The sequence below is a fragment of the Macrotis lagotis genome, chromosome X (assembly GCF_037893015.1).
Source record: "Macrotis lagotis isolate mMagLag1 chromosome X, bilby.v1.9.chrom.fasta, whole genome shotgun sequence".
Taxonomy (NCBI): domain Eukaryota; kingdom Metazoa; phylum Chordata; class Mammalia; order Peramelemorphia; family Peramelidae; genus Macrotis; species Macrotis lagotis.
The window spans coordinates 301819310-301833980 of record NC_133666.1 but is presented as its reverse complement, the minus strand read 5'-3'; the positions used below and the strand labels follow the sequence as shown (position 1 = coordinate 301833980).

At 33.7% G+C, this 14671-nt stretch overlaps 1 protein-coding gene across 1 annotated transcript in view; it reads left to right on the top strand.

Moving 5' to 3' along the window:
• The window catches only part of DCC (DCC netrin 1 receptor), a 1459593-nt gene that overhangs the window by 1379277 nt on the left and 65645 nt on the right, over positions 1-14671 (top strand). The window contains exons 23-24 of the mRNA XM_074202006.1: positions 9484-9710; positions 14514-14630. Coding sequence (XP_074058107.1) covers positions 9484-9710; positions 14514-14630 — 344 coding nt within the window. The remainder of the gene's footprint in view (positions 1-9483; positions 9711-14513; positions 14631-14671) is intronic.

Genomic DNA, 14671 nt, shown 5'->3' with positions numbered 1-14671 from the left:
AGATTTTTCAAGGCAATGGGGTTAAGTGTCTTGCCCAAGGCCACAAAACTAGGTAATTATTAAGTGTCTGAGGTCGGATTTGAACCCAGGTACTCTGGACTCCAAGGCCAGTGCTCTATTCACTGTGCCACCTAGCTGCCCCCTCCAATAAAGACTTAATCAGTCTTTTATATGTGGAAGCTTCATCTGATAAATATTTGGTCCTAGCATTTCTGAGGTTTCACTGGAAACATTCTCCATATAAGACTTTTATTATTGGGTGCCCTAGAATTCAGGATTTTTTTTATTTCACTCTCTTGTTTTAGACTGAAATTTTAAAGCAGACAATTTTCAGGTATTTCCTTAAAAGTCAGATCAATTTCTTTCCTTGAATGTTTATTTGCTAATATTTATTAGAAGATTATTATGAGTATTGAGGCTAAGAGCTGTATGAGTTTTGTTTCCCTGACACACAAGTGCCTAAATTTGCATAGAATATGCTGATAATTCATAAAAATTATTTTTTAATTTTAGGCAGTCTTAGAATGAGGAAGAACATAGTCTTTCTGACAGTCCCCTATCTTTTTTTTTAAATAAGTGCCTGAGATTTCCTAACCTTTCTTCTTAGAAGTCAGAAGACTTCAATTCAAAAAATATTTTTATTGTACCTCAAGTCATCATCCTAAGCATTGGTGATATAGAATAATGATGTTGTTGTTGTTAATGATGATGATGATGATGATGATGGTGATGCCTCAGAAATTTCAGAATGGTTAAAAAAAATTTTTCATTACCCTCTGAATAGCCAAGTAATGGTTAAAGGTGCATTCTGTTAATCCACATGGAATATGGGAGTCTTTCCTTTCCAAATCTCCATTGTAGACTAATTGGAAAAGCTCAACATCAGAGGCCATGGGGGAACATATGGAGCAATGGTCATATACTGAAAATATAGTTGGTACTCTTTATGGCATATTCAATTTCTTTTTCTAAGATAGAATTAAATATTCAATTTCTACAACTGCTAATTTTGCCAGTTAATGTTTTTGTAAATATTCATATATTCCATTTAAATTGTCAGTTTTATTGAAATATAATTGGGCAAAATAGCTCCTAATAATTGCTTTAATTTCATCTTCATTGGTTGCACATTTACCCTTTACATTCTTGATGCTAGTTATTTAGTTTTCTTCTTTTTAAAAGCAAATTAGTTAGTTTTATTTTTGTTTGTTTTTTCATAAAACCAGCTCCCAGTTTTATTTATTAGTCTAACATTTTTGGTTAATTTTATTAATCTCTTCTTTGATTGTCAGTATTCTATCTTAATGTTTAATTGGGGAATTTTAATTGACTATTTTCTATTTTTTAATTCCACATTCAATCCATTGATTTTTTTTTCTTTTTCTCTTTTAGTAATATAAAAATTAAGAGATGTAAAATTTTCTCTAAAAATGGTTTTAGTAGCATCCCATAAATTTTGCTTAATTGTGTTTTTGTCATTGTGTTTAACAAAATTATTCAATGTTAAAAAAATTTTGGGGGGCAAACTGCAGCCAAGATAGCAGAGAAGCATTCAACCAAACTATACCAAATTCCTCTCCAAAGAACTCTAAAATAATGACTCAAATTGAACAAAGAATCTAGGTAAAATAGGTTTTTAACCTAAGACAACTTAGCAAGTTGACAGGTAACTCTGAAAACAGTAGCATGAAAGGCCTAAAACTTGGGAGAGTGTCCCCTCCAACCCAGGACCAGAACCCAATTATAACATAAAGTAAAAAAAAAAAACAAAGAAACAGACTGGAAAAAAATAAGCAAAAAAAAAGAACTTTGCTATAAAAAGTTATTGGGTTGACAGGGGAAGTTAAAGTACAAAATTAACAGAAGATGGTGTCAAAGCAATAACAAACAAAACCTCAAAGAAAGATATTAATTGGACATAAGCCCAACAAGTATACAAGAAAGTGCTCAAGAAGGATTTTTAAAATAAAATAAGAGAAATGGAGGGAACAAAATTGAGGAAAAAAATGAGAGTAGTGCAAGAAAGCTGTAGAAACAGCATCAATAGCATAGTAAAAGACCCACCTTACACACAAACACACACACACACACACTCTCACACACACACACACACACACACACACACACACACACATAAATACAACAATGAAGCAAATAATTCCTTAAAAAAATAGAATTGACCAGTCAGTAAAAGCACAAAAATCTGCTGAATAAAATAATGCTTTTAAAAAAAAGCAGAATTGCTCAAATGGAAAGAGTTACAAAAGCTAACTGAAGAAAATAATTCCTTAAAAATTAGACTGAAAGGGACAGCTAAGGTGGTTCAGTGGATAGAGCACCATCCCTGGGGTCAGGAATACCTGAGCTCAAATCTGGTCTTAGACACTTAATAATTTCCTAGCTGTGTGTCCTTGGGCAAACCACTTAAAGCCATTGCCTTGCAAAAACTAAAAAAAAAAAAAATTAGACTGAGGCAAATGGAAGCCAACGACTCTAAGGAATGATAACGATGATGTTTGTTCTTCATGCTCCAAGAAGACCATGACATCAGGGGAGGTGATGCCATGAGAAGCACATGAATTGAATTTCAGTGAGAGAGGCTGTGCTAAGTCACCAGTTTCACTTTTTCCTTCAATCAACTGGTCCAGTGGCCAGATATGAATCAGGACAACTGGAGATGGCCCTGGATACAAGACAACTAGGTGGTACAGTGGATAGAGCACTGACCTTGGACACCTGCCCCTCACTAACTGTGTGACTTTGGGCAAGTCACTTAAGAAATACAAAGAACAATCAAACAAAATGAAAAGAAGGAAGAAATAAAAGAAAATGTGAAATACCTTATTGGAAAACAAACTGACCTAGAAAATAGATTGAGAAGAGATGATTTAAGAATGATTGAGCTACCTGTAAGCCATGATCAAAAAAAAACCCTTGGAATCAAATTTCAAGAAATCATAAGGAAAATTGTCCTGATATTCTAGACCAGTGGATAAAATAGAAATTGAAAGAGAATACTGATGACCTTGTGGAAGAGATCTCAAAATGAAAACACTCAAGAATATTATAGCTAAATTCCAGAGCTCCCAGGTCAAGGAGGAAATATTACCAACAGCCAGAAAGAAACTTCAAATATCATAGAGTCACAATTAGGGTTATATAAGATTTAGCAGCTTCCACATTAAAGACATAGAAATGCTTGGAATATGATATTCTGAAAAGCAAAGATGCTAGGATTACAAACAGCAAAATTGGCTATAATCCTGGGAAAACAAAGATGTAAGATGAAAAGACATGAATCAAAGAGGAAATCTGACCTTCAAATACAAGACTCAAAAAAATACAAAGGTATAAACATGAAAAATATATCATAAGTTAATTAATAAGGTTAATATGCTTACATTTCTATATGGGAAGATGATAATTGAAACTCCTAAGAACTTTTTTCTATTTTAGGGAATATAGAAAGAGTATACAGACAGAGGATAGAGATATGGGTTGACTATTCAAAGAATTAAATTAATTTAAAGGCATGAGAGAAAGATATACTGGGAGAGAAGGAAGGAATACATTATCTAAGAGAAATGAATTACAAAATGAAGAGCTTTTACAATAGAGGAGAAAATGGTGGAGTGTCAGGCACTTTTTTAAACTTTATTCTCATTGAATTTGTCTCAGAGGGAGTAACATGCACTCTCAGTTGAGTATAGAAATCTGTCTTACCCTCCAGGGAAGTAGAGGAGGAATTATATAATGATAGGGGGTAAGAGGCTGATGGAAGGAAAGATGGACTAAAGTAGGTAGTAGTCATAACAAAATAGACTTTTGAAGAAAAATGAGTTTTAAAAAGAGAGAGAGAAGGATAAACAAGGAAAAATAGTACAGAGAGAAATGAGCATAACTATGAATGTGAATGGGATGAACTCAACCATAAAACAAAAGTGGATAGAGCAATGAATTAAAAACCAGACTCCAACAATATGTTGTTTTGAAGAAATACACTTGAAAGACACATAGAGAGTAAAGGTAAAGGTTTATTATAGAATTTATTATGCTTCAGTTGTTTTTTTTAAAGAAAATAGGGGTAACATTTATTATCTCAATTGTTGTGGTGATGTTCACCTTTCCAATGACCTCATCTGGGGTTCTTTCTGGCTGTTGGTACTATTTCTCCTTAACCTGGGAGCTCTGGAATTTGGCTATAATATTCCTGAGTGTTTTCATTTTGAGATCTCTTCCACAAGGTCATCAGTATTCTCTTTCAATTTCTATTTTATCCATTGGTCTAGAATATCAGGACAGTTTTCCTTATGATTTCTTGAAATTTTATTTCAAGCCTCTTTTTTTATAATGGCTTACAGATATTTCTCCTCCAATTAACTATTTTTGTGAGGGAAGGGAGTTGCAAGGCAATGGAGTTAAGTGACTTGCCCAAGGTCACACAGTTAGGTAATTATTAAGTATTTGAGAATGAATTTGAATTCAGATCCTCCTGACTCCAGGACCAATACTGCATCCACTGCACCACCTAGCTGCCCTTCTTCAATTAACTTTATAGATGAGGAAACTGAGGCAAAGAGCATTAAATGACTTGCCCAGGGTCAAACAGCTAACAGGGGCCTGGATTTGATTTCAGGACCTCTCAATTTGATGACCAGCACTCTATCCACTGTACCAAGTAATGTCCACTAAAGGAAGACATTAACAAAGAAAATCCTTCTATTGCCCTACATATATACTAAGTACCTACGTACCCATCCCCCTGTCCCTACAAACACTGAGTGGCTTTTATGTCATTACTTTCAAGCCTCATGTGTGTCTGAACTGTTCATTAGCTGCACATTCCTGACTTAAGTCTCTTTTCTTGGATTTATTAACTGAGCACAGAAATAGTGTTTCTTAGAAGGTAATGGAGAATGGTTAATTTCTTTATGATAACTTGATTGAAATGTTTTATTGGAGATTTTTTTAATCAACAAAACCTTTTAAAACAATCTGAATAATTCAGGTGAAAACAAAATCAATTCAGTTCTTAAATAGATAGCAATACCTGTGATCCTAATAGAAGCCTGTGGTAGCATGAGCTCTGTACATGAATGGGATTAATTGGAAAACATATTCTTAGATTTCTTCAGATTTTTCCCTCATTATCTCATTTGGTTCTCATTACAACCCTTGGAGGTTTGCTTGAACTATATGTCTGAAAACGCTGGGGGAGGTTGAAAGTTTATTTTGTTCAGGACTCTGGAGTCATGAAGAATCTGACACAACTGAAAAATTACTGAGCAAAAAGATACACTCAAAAGTAAATAAAAATGTTTCTTTAAAAGAATTCTATAATTCTACCACTTTGCTAATTTGTATAGATATGCACCAAATTATTTGCATTGGTGATTAATTCAAATAGAAATGCTAATTATGTTTTGAGGAAAATTATCTATAAAGTACTGATTATTACTTCTATTAAGAAGCTGCTACTGGGGCGGCTAGGTGGCGTAGTGGATAAAGCACCAGCCTTGGAGTCAGGAGTACCTGGGTTCAAATCTGGTCTCAGACACTTAATAATTACCTAGCTGTGTGGTCTTGGGCAAGCCACTTAACCCCATCTGCCTTGCAAAAAAAAAAACAAAAAACAAGAAGCTGCTGCTACAGTTCAACATACAATTAAGGACCTACTGTGTGTGAAGTAGTATGTGAGGCCCTAATTTTCTACAGGGATTTGAGTCTAGTTAAGTAGGGATGTAACATGTATACAAATAGATATAATGCAAAGAAGGAGGATTTGAACATATATGGGAGAATCAGGGAAGGTACAACAGAAGAACTTCAAAAGAAGATAAAAATTCTGAAATTTTCAAAAATATGTAATTCAATTTAATTCGATAAAATTCATTTTTTTTACTTTTTCAATTAACAAGCATTTTTCTTTTCCTAACAACTTCCTTCCCCAATTAAAAAAAAAAAGGAAAAGAAGCATAAAACCCTTGTAGAACTTAAGCTTTTTTTTTTCTAGCCACAAAGGCCAGCCACTATTGGTCAGTCAAAATTTTTCTATCACCTCACTATCAGACAGTAGTTAGTATGCTCCATCATAAGGTTTTAAAAACTGTTCATCTTCACAATGTTGCTTTTATTGTATTTTATTGTTGTATTATGACTTCTCAGGATTCCCTAAAAACTCTATTTCTTATGGGAAAACAGTCAGTCAAAATAGCATTTATTATACTATTTACCAGATACTATGCCAAACTCCAGGTCATTCATTTTATTCATATATCATAATCAGTTCAAACACTCCCTGATAGATAGAAATTGCCTTAATACAATTATGGCAGGTATTGGTAACCCCAAAAAGGGATGTTGTAAATATTTGTATGCATATGAATACTTTTCCTCTCTCTTTGATGTTTTTGGAATATAGACCTATTAGTAGTATTACTGGGTCAAAAGGTATGCACAATTAATCACTTTGGAGGAATAGTCCAAAGCTGATTTTCATAATGACTAGAATTAGGTAAGAATACTTATTAGGATTGAAGAATGTTGTGTATAGATGCCTTCGACATGGGAGACTGATTGTTGACTTATGAGAAGTCAACTGGACTATTATTCCAGTATACAAAAGAAAGTAAGAAATAAGGCAGGAAAGGTTAAGTGTTAGAATGGTCACTTTTAGAGTTCATTTATCCTGGAGGAGATAGAATACAAAGAAATCTTTAGGTTTTTAGGGACACCATTCTAAAAAAGAAATGTCAAAATTGATTAATGTCAAGAAATTTCAAGAAAAGACAGAAAATTAGAAGGTGAATTTTACCATCAGATTTTATGAGAAAAGATGACTAGCTCTAGGAAAAGCAAGCAGTAGTCTTTATAGAAATTCAAAAGGATGATGGCAAAGTGTTGCCCCAGAGACAAAAAATCAAAAGCTGCAGATAATCATCAGCAAAGAAGATACTAAGTAAGATAATAAAGTTTGTAAAAACAGAATGAGTAGAGAAAGGGATGATATAGAGTAGTGTATGAGATTCTGAAAATATCAACCCTCTATTATTTAAGACTATGGTTAATCTACAAGTATGGTTACAGATATGGTAGCCACATCTATAAACCTGCCCTGTATTTATTATTAAATCTCATGAAAAAAAAATGAAAGGGAAAGGGGAAAAGGAATGGGAAGAACAGGGGAAGAAAAGGGAATAAGTATTTTTTAATTCCAACTGCTTGAGAGACACTGTGCAAAGTGCTGCTTACAAATTTTATCAAATTTGATCCTCACAAAAATCCTGTGAGGTAGATGCCATAATTATCTTCATTTTACAGTTGAAGAAGATGAGAAAAACAAAAGTGAAAGTGACTTGCTCAGGATTATATGGTATCTGAGACTGATTTTGAACTCATATCTTCCTGACTCTGATCTAACAATCTTATCTAGCTATCACAAGATACTGCCTGGTGATATTCATGGAAGAAATAAAGATGCTAAATATGTGCCAGTAAATCACTAGGACAAATATTTATTTATGCACTTTATAAAAAGTTCTATACTTAGAGATAGGCAATTAAAATGACCAAAGAATAGGAGGCAATCTACTTGAGGTCTACAATAACACTTGATATTTATATAGCATTTTAATGATTGCAAAGAACTTTATATGCAATGCTTCAATAAGTTGTAATCATCATCCTATGAAGTACTATAAGTTATTATACAAGTTGTATTATAGAATCATTTTTGTTCTGATTCAGTCATTTTTCCTTGATGTCTGACTGTTTATGATCCAGTTTAGCGTTTTCTTGGTAGAGATACTGCAATGGTTTTCCATTTCCTTCTCCAACTCATTTTACAGATGAGGAAACTGAGGTAAATATGGTTAAGTGATTTGCTCAGGATAATATAACTGCTAAGTGTCTGAGGGCAAATTTGAACTCAGGAAAAGGCATCTTCTTGACTCCAGGTCAACTACTTTCTCTAACTACTGCTACCTACCACAGAATCATTTAAAGGAGGTTTTTAAAGTTTTTAAAATATTAGTTGACCACAAAACTAGAATAGAAAATAGAATTTGAACTCGCGGCATGCCCAAGGCCACATGGCTTGGTAATTATTAAGTGTCTGAGGTCAGATTTGAACCCAGGTACTCCTGACTCCAAGGCTGTGCCACCTAGCTGCCCCTCAGAGCTTTTCTGACTCCAAGTCTAACCCCTTATCCAGGGCAACTCATAACCTCATTAACATATATATATATATATATATATATATATATATATGTTAATGAGGATGGAGGGGGGATGGATGAGGGATATAAAGAAGATACTAATTAGGATAGATATATATATATCTATCCTAATCTATATATATATATCTATCCTAATTAGTATCTTCTTTATATCCCTCATCCATCCCCCCAAAGCTAAAACCTAAGGTTTTAGCTTTGGGGGGATGGATGAGGGATATAAAGAAGATACTAAATAGGATAGAATAACGTTTCTAAAAGCAAAATAAGTAGAAAATGGAGGGTATAGAATTGCTCATCAGATTCTGAAACACTCAAATGAGTAGACACTTTTTAAACTTGAAAGATAATTTAGTACAAATAAAGTACACAGTTTTTAAGATAATAATTATTTTTCCCAAATACAAGTAAAAACTAATTTTTAACATTTAAAAAAATTTCAGTTCACAGTTATTTATATATTAAATGGTGAATGTTAGGATCTTGCTATAGATACCAACAAGATGCAAATATGTTTAGGGTCAAGAAGAGTTTAGACATAGGTTTTTAAATAATATATTTATGATGTATTGCCTAAATGTTGCTATTTTCCTTTGATTTTATGCATAAGGATTTATATTCTCCTTTTTTCTAGAATACTGTTTATATATGTATATATGTATCATATATAAACGTAAATGATCATAGTTCAAAGTAATCAATTTCTTTTATAAACATTCTCCATAAAATCCTATACTAGATGCTTTTTGCTTGTTTTGTTTTGTTTTCCTCTTTCTGAGAATAAGATTCCAAATAGAACATAGTCAGAGAACAGGCACAGAACAGGCTTGAGTTTCAGCCTTTGGCATAAATCCTTTCCTTTTCTTTCCATCATTCTTTCAAAGCAGTTACTCCTTTTGTCTTCTAAGGAGAACTTTGCCAGTGGCTGTTTTTTTCTGGAGCCCCTAGGATTAACGTGTGACTGTCTAACCTATTGTCATTTCATGGATGAGCCTGAAGGTGATACTGGAGGAGAAGTCCTTTGCATAAAAGAGAAGCCTCTGGAAATTTAATATGGCATCTTGTACAATATGGTTTGTCTTCAGAGAAAAGATGGCCAAATCTAAGTTCACTGATTCCTGGAACTCATAAACCAACCCGAGGGAGTCCTTTTGTTTCTTAAATGGCAGCTGATGGAAAGACTTGAATGAATTGTTACGAGAGCAGCAGAATAATGGGTTTCATCTTTGTTTTACAACTCCTTTTCTAGGAAACGAGCCACCCATAGTGCTGGCAAAAGGAAGGGAAGCCAGAAAGACCTCCGGCCCCCTGATCTTTGGATTCATCATGAAGAAATGGAAATGAAGAATATTGAAAAACCATCTGGCTCAGATCCAGCAGGAAGAGACTCACCAATCCAGGGTTGCCAGGAAATCACACCAGTCAGCCACAGCCAATCAGAAACACAGTTGGGAAGCAAAAGCACATCCCATTCAGGTAAGTAAGTGATGCTTATCATTCTTATCCTCTGGTGATTTTTACTGCCTGTTTAACAACAATTCTCTTTAGATTACTTTGTAAATAATTTTCATTAATTCTGCCATGTCTCAAAGGGATTGTTGTTCAACCTAATTGTTAGGTTGTTCAGATTTTACTCTTCTCTTTCCTATTACCTGTATTTTGCTGATTTTTTGCTCAAACCTCTACCCAAGTGTATTGGACGTGGTAGGCAGATATCAGGAAATGATATCTACTTTCTGTAAAAGTATATTTGGCAGTATAACTGTCGCCTCAAATGAGTTTGGGGATAGTCTGTAAAAATTGAATTGTCTATGCTATTTTTGTCCTTGGTTAAGGGAATAATTGAGATTTGGCTGCAAAACTTTTGTACATTCATTTCAAAGCATGCAGAAGAAATTGGAGGTCTGAAAATGCTGAATACTATACAATTTGAACCTTGATACTCTGAAGTTAATCTTTCCCACCCCACCCCACCACACCCCCACCCTATGCAATCTCATTATCAACATGCTAACTGATTGATTTCATATATAAACTGTGTCTACATGAATGGCATTGAAGAAAGCAATAAGGTTTTGTGTATATGTGTGTATGTATGTGAGTTTATAGACATGTCCAAACTCTCCTAATTAGATACAGGTGTTTGTTCTAATGGTACTTTACCCCCCATACTTGCTAATATTTGATTAACAAGGCAAAACCACAACATATCCTGAATCAAAGGATCCCCTCACCCTTCCATAGATCAAGCAAAGCACATCTATTTGACTCAGAGTAAGATGAAGGGATGAGTGGCTGTTATTATATTCTGTATGTCAAATATTTTAATCATTTGCATATTTTATTTATAATAAGCACATCTAGAGCTTTCATGCTTGAAAGAATGAAGAAAAATTCTATTACAACAAATACCATTATAAACCCGTATTCCATAGTCTTTACTATGACCATCTCATTCATTCCATTGGGTTCCCCAGATGATGTATACAGCCTTAACCATTCTCTGAGCTCCAGATTCTCCCACTGCCGATAACATATATATATATATATATATATATATATATATATATATATATATATATACATACACACACACACACACACACATATATCCCTTTAGAACTTATAGTGACATCTCAAATTCAACTCATGCCTAGTCATACTTATTTTAAACACTAAACTCATTCATTCTTTTGATTTCACTGTTTCTTTTAGTGGTACCTCCACCCACCCAAAAGAATGTTTGACCCAGAAGCAGAAACCTGTTCTGCAACTTCCAATCTGCTTGATTTTAGGCAAGTCATAGTATTATAGGTCATAGACTTAGACCTGAAAAGAACCTTGGTATTATTAGGTTCAACTCTTTCACTTTGCAAGTAAAGAAACTGAGACCCAGGAAGGGTTAGTGTGACCAGATTTCATACAGCTAGTAAATGTCAGGGCTAGGATTTGAACTCAGATCACAGGGTCATAAGATTTTGTTGCCTTCCTAAGTCTTTAACTCCTCTAGTACTGAGGTTGTATGAATCTAAAAACTTGAATTTCTTTTAGGGAAACTTTCATATCTAGCATCTTAGATATCCCTCCCAAATGACCCTGAGAGGCAGAAAGAGCAAGTATTATTTTCTCATTTTGCAACCAAAAAAACTAATGTTCAGAAAAGTAGATTGAGAAACAAATTGAATGTAGCTAGGTTAAGATGATAAACTGCCTTTTGGATAAAAATATTGTCTCAAATGTGTTAGATAAATGTCTTAAATATAATATATATATATAAGAATTACTATAAATATATGTGATTAAGAGATATATTTTAATAGATAAGTAGCCAAAAGTGAACCCCAATACCAGAAAAATCAGTGTGAAAAGGACTAAAGGGAAAATAGATACACTAATAATTTGATTGCACTATTAATTTATTCAGTTATTCTTTCTTATGAATAGCTTGCAATTATATGAGAAAAACAACTACACAATACATATCCTTTGATCCCACTGTTGCCTAATAGGCTAAAGAGTTCAAGTTGGTGGTAGAAAGCCCAAAATGCAGCAAAATATACACACTAACAAAGAACTAAAAAACAAAATAATTGCCTATCACTTTGGGATTGACGAAAGAAATTTTGAACTATGAATGGAATATTATAGCATTGTTAGAAGCATTGAATATGAGGAATTCAGATAATATTGCAAGATTTATACAAACTGAGATACAATAAAATAAATATAACATTTATATTAAATAAACATATAAAAGATCATATGAAGTTACTACAATAATGTCCTTGAAAACAATAGTAAAACAATAAAAGAAAGCTGAATGAAATAATGGTGATTAAAATCAAGCAGTTGATTTGTTAAATAAAAGGACTCATGACATTATTTAAAAAAAAAAGGAAGGAAAAAAGGAAAGAAAAAAATGAAGAGCAGATCACTTCAGGTTTGGATGTACTTAGATGATTTCAAGTGCTAGTGTTCCCTGGAAGAACATTTGCTAAATAAAATTTAAATAAAACATGAGCAACAAGAGAGGCTTGCAAAAAATTATTATTAGATTTTAAATTTCTCTTTAAAAATCTTTGTTATCAAGCTTCTTTACAAGTGATTCCAGAAAAACACAAAAAAAGAATGAGTATGAAAATGTTCAAGGTGTTGGGGCTTCCTTTTTATTGTAGTTGCTGTCATTAAAAGGACAAACATACTGGGATACTGTGAACACAGATATAGTCATTAAGTCCCAAAATGTTAGAATCAGGGGCATCACTTAAAGGTCAATAAAGATAATAAGAATGAAGAGCAGGTTTAGAATTTAAGATAGTAAATGTGAATTTTATCATTTTTAAGTTTGAGTCTAGAGAGAGAGATTTGAAAAATCATCTACACAAATGTGGTAGTTGAAGTCATAGCAGTGAATGAATAAGAGAATGTGGAAAGAGAAGAGATGCAAGAAGCAATGGAGAATAAGAAGTTTAAATCATATGCCTGTCATCTGCCTTTTCAGTGTATTATACAGTACATGAACAATTTATAACAACTTGATAGACACATTTCTAATGAGGAAACTTTGGGGAAGGGTGAAGAAACAAATTTAATGAAATTATGTTCTGAAAACAGAAGTTTTAACTAGAAAGTGTATTCTGATATTTTGGTTAGAAACCCATATTTACCTAAACAAGGTAAAACATGATTTCTGCATCAATAGTTGGAAAAATTTCGTTCTTTCTTGTTGTTTGAATAAACATTGAAGCATACTGTGACTAGTAAATAAGAATTTTACATTAAAATTTAACTATTTGAAATACTCAAACTATATATATCAAAAGAAATAATTAATTATTTAATTCATTGTGGAAAAAATCAGTGAACTTGGTTTCTTGACACTGCTGAGAAAAACATGTACTTATTGATGGTATTTTTCACTCCTCCACAAGAACAAGAGGAAAAAAAGTAAAGCCCCTAATTACATGATGGAATATAACCAGTTTTCAAATTAATTTATATTTGTGGATACAACATTTAATTGAACTAATTAATTTGGCCAGATGTTTTGATTTAATATAAATACAGGATTAATTTCTCATGTGAAAGCAGGCAATGGAAAGTATCTATTCTAGCAATTTTAAAATGATGAATTATTAGCAGAGGGAGTTGACATTTAAATCTGAAAAGGTGTGAAGGAGTGAAACATGGCATTGTGGGAAAAACATTAGATTTAGATTTAGGGCTCAAGTTGTACCTTGACCCTTTACTATCTCTATGACCTGATAAATCTCTTAAATCATTTAATCTCTCTGAGTTCATACCACCATCTAGAGTCACAGAGTCAGAATTTAGTCTGGAAAGGGAAACGATTAGTCATCTAGCTCTCCTCAAACCTGAAAGGCATTCTCACTAAGGAATTCCTTGACATAATTGACAAGTAGTCTTTCAACCTCTGCTTTAAGAGTTTTAATGAAGAGGAACTGACCACTTCACAGGCAGTCCTCACATTTGATATTGATAAGGATTATCCTTCATTTTCAAAGAAGACCATGAACATCAGAAAGGTGATGCCAGGACAAGCCCATGAATTGGCTTCGGGTGAGGGGGTAGTCTCATTTTGTCCTCCAAGTATATGGGTCCAGTGGCCAGATATAAATCAGCGTGATTGGAAATGGCCCTGGATGGGAGGCTATCAGGGTCAGACTTATCTAAGGTCACACAGCTAGTAAGTATCTGAGGCTAGAGTTGAACTCTGGTCCTCCTGACTCCAAGGCTAGTGTTCAATCCCACTTTTGGATAGCATTGATTGTGGATTTTTCCTACTGTCTTACGTTTGCCTTTTTTATAACTTTATGTTTATTGTTTCATGGGTCTACCCTCTAGAGCCAAACCTAGTAGATATAAACCCTCTTACTTATAGCAGAACTTCAAATATTTGAGGAATGGGATGGAATAGCAGAGGTCAATGTGCGATAGATGTCTTCAAATAGTTGTTTTTGTTTTGTCTAGACCTATAATTTCATCAATAGGGAGAACTCTTAAGTGTAGAAATTTTCTTTATTTCCATAGAGGATTTAGATTTGAGTCCTGCTGCTATTTGTTATATTGTGACTTTGGTCAATTTCCTTAAAATCTCTGAGTTTCAACCAATGCTCTTATTCTTATTGGCTAAGATAAAGACCACAAAGATCTCAGAAAGGGGAAAGAGTTCTTGAAATTTTATACAAGGCTTAGTTGAAGTAAAGAGCCTGTGCCACTTGGTGAGATGAATCATGTAGATGTATTCATTCTTTTCAGGTCCTGATGCTGAAGAAGCTGGAAGCACCATGTCTACACTAGAACGATCACTTGCTGCCCGAAGAGCCACTCGGGCCAAACTGATGATTCCAATGGACTCCCAGCCAAACAACCCCAGTGAGTAAAGGAACTCTCCCCAATACCCTGAGACCAGCCAT